The sequence below is a fragment of the Penaeus chinensis genome, chromosome 29, assembly GCF_019202785.1.
Source record: "Penaeus chinensis breed Huanghai No. 1 chromosome 29, ASM1920278v2, whole genome shotgun sequence".
In the NCBI taxonomy this organism is placed as follows: Eukaryota; Metazoa; Arthropoda; class Malacostraca; order Decapoda; family Penaeidae; genus Penaeus; species Penaeus chinensis.
Window position 1 is genome coordinate 19,540,081 of NC_061847.1, and position 2,425 is coordinate 19,542,505.

The 2,425-nt window shown below is 32.3% G+C and overlaps 1 protein-coding gene across 1 annotated transcript in view; it reads right to left on the reverse strand.

Moving 5' to 3' along the window:
- Positions 1–870: 870 nt before the first annotated feature.
- LOC125040606 (protein FRA10AC1 homolog) overlaps positions 871–2,425 on the reverse strand; it is an 8,137-nt gene continuing 6,582 nt past the window's right edge. The window contains exon 6 of the mRNA XM_047635250.1: positions 871–2,425. This exon is cut by the window's right edge and continues 8 nt beyond it. Within this exon, the coding sequence (XP_047491206.1) occupies positions 2,141–2,425 (285 nt within the window). The 3' untranslated portion in view covers positions 871–2,140.

Here is a 2,425-nt window from a genome sequence, read left to right on the forward strand (position 1 = left end):
GGTAAGAATTGCCCAAAACTTTCTTAACAATACACTTGCTAATACATTGCAGTAATTACATATTAAAGGAGTTGTATATGAAAATACTAGATTTTAATATTCTGCCCAACTAAAACCTGTATATCACTGTACTCTTCTGAAAAAATTACTGAACATACCATACATCACTCAGAAGTCAACTATATCATGAATGCAGTATCCCTGTGATTTCTTAAATGATAAAATGTAGTGGCAAAAAAGTATTCCAGATTGTATTGCCTCAGGAAATTACTTTAATCTGGTGGCCTTTCAGTCACTCTCATTTACATAATAATGCCTGCCTTCATTATATCTGTCATACATAGCCATCACTCATGTCCATAATTAGATTACAAATGGCCTGTTTAGTCACAGACAGCTATTGCGTGACCTGCACCAAATGTTCACAGACAGTAATACAGAGTACAGTACAGTACCTGTGGAAACAACTGTACCAATAATAAAATACAAACAAAGGAATATAAAAATATATGGAAAGGTATGGGCTTCATATCTATTAGTCTGCTATTCTTCTCCTTGCTCATGTCTTTCTCTATGTAGGGACTAAACAAATGGCAAATGGCTTTGCCTCTACCCTTGGTGTAAGTGGAAAATCCATGTCAAGTTTCACACAGGAAGTGCACTTTTCATACTTGTGAATCTTTCATAGTTAGATGAAAGCTCATAAACAAGGTGTAATTAAACTAAGTCAATGTACTTGTCTTTGTGAAGATCTGAAACCAATTTCATTGTACTTGCAAGTTGGATATTTCCTTTAAAAGAGAGAATGTCCAATTATTAAATAAAAAGAACCAAAGTAAAATGAATGTAATATGAAAATAAAAAGGAAAGTAAAGTACAAATTCACTTCATTCATGCATTGACTGCAGTATAAATTACAAAATGCTCATAATTTTCTATCTGCTATATATCAAGTACTAATTTCACAAAACAAAGAGATGCATGAATATATGGGATTCAATAAAATAAAGTTCATATTTTTTCATTACCTAAAGTATATTTCATAAATTCAACCTCTATATCCTAATTACGAACATGTTGAAGACAATACTGATAGCTTCTTTGTATGCACATTCAAAGTATGTACTTCTGCTATACACACATATGAAGTCTTGCCTCAACACTCCAACAGAAACAGTAAATATTGATGATGATGATGATGATAATAATAATAATAATAATAATAATAATAATAATAATAATAATAATAATAATAATAATAATAATAATAATAATAATAATAGTAAAAAGAAAATAAGACTCAATCCAGTACAAAAGCCTAGTTTCATTCCAGGGCTTCAAACATTTTTACAACAGCAATATAAAAGCAAGCATCTTAAATATCATAATAAAATAAAACCAATAAAACCTTCATTTAACTGCAAGTAGACCAAAAATTCTCACCCTTTGGTATCAAAATGGAAACTTTAAAAATTTGTGAAATTCAAAAAATAGAGAACTGAAATTTTTAAATAATGTAAGGCCTAGTTGTAGAAAGCACTGCATATTGATTTACTCATGTGCCCTCTATCTATATATTAAACTCCATATTCTTACTGAAGAACATGTTATCACACCCAAAAAAGATTAACGGAAGCACATGAAGTAAAAGAATGGGAACCTCTGGCCTACAGGGAATAAAGTGTTTATCATTTTGTGGATGCTATGCTGGGGTATGCAGGTACATAGTTTGTAAGTTTTTACCATTCTTTTGGCCTTTGAGGTTAATAGCATCTTGAGCAGCATTCGCTACAAAAACAGATATTCTACTAATATTGTGAGAAGAGCTGGACTGACAATGTAACTGACTAAAGTAAGTTTTTAACCTCCAAAGATATAAGAGAACAGTGAAATCATGAATAATGATCATAATATATGTGATGTAATTATGGGGGAGTGGGTTTTTTCATGTGTGTTTTGGTTTTATTGGTTCAAGTATGTGCTTGTCTGTCACAGGCATAAATTATTGCTGTCTCTCTAATTATCTGTAATTCATATGAAGAACATGGGAAAGGGATAACCTTATGAGATAATCATGTGTGTTAACCATGTATCAGCATGATCAGCTGAAACAACAAAGAACATGTACAAATAAGCATCCCTACAAGAACAGATCCTGTAAATACTCCTCAAATTCCTCTTCTCGACTTTTCTCCTCCTCCACCTTTGCGGGCCCCTTCCAAACGCTATCCTCAGAGTCTTTCTCTCCCTCCTTTTCTGTGGTCTCTTTCTCTGGCTCTGTGCTTTGGGTCTCTTCTTTTGCTGTTTCATCTTCCTCTTTTCTTTGCTTCTTTTTATTTCGGTGTTTATCAGCATTAGACTTTGTTCTCTTTCTTGTTACTTCTTTCCTCTTGTGATGATAATTTACCTTGTATGAACAATCATG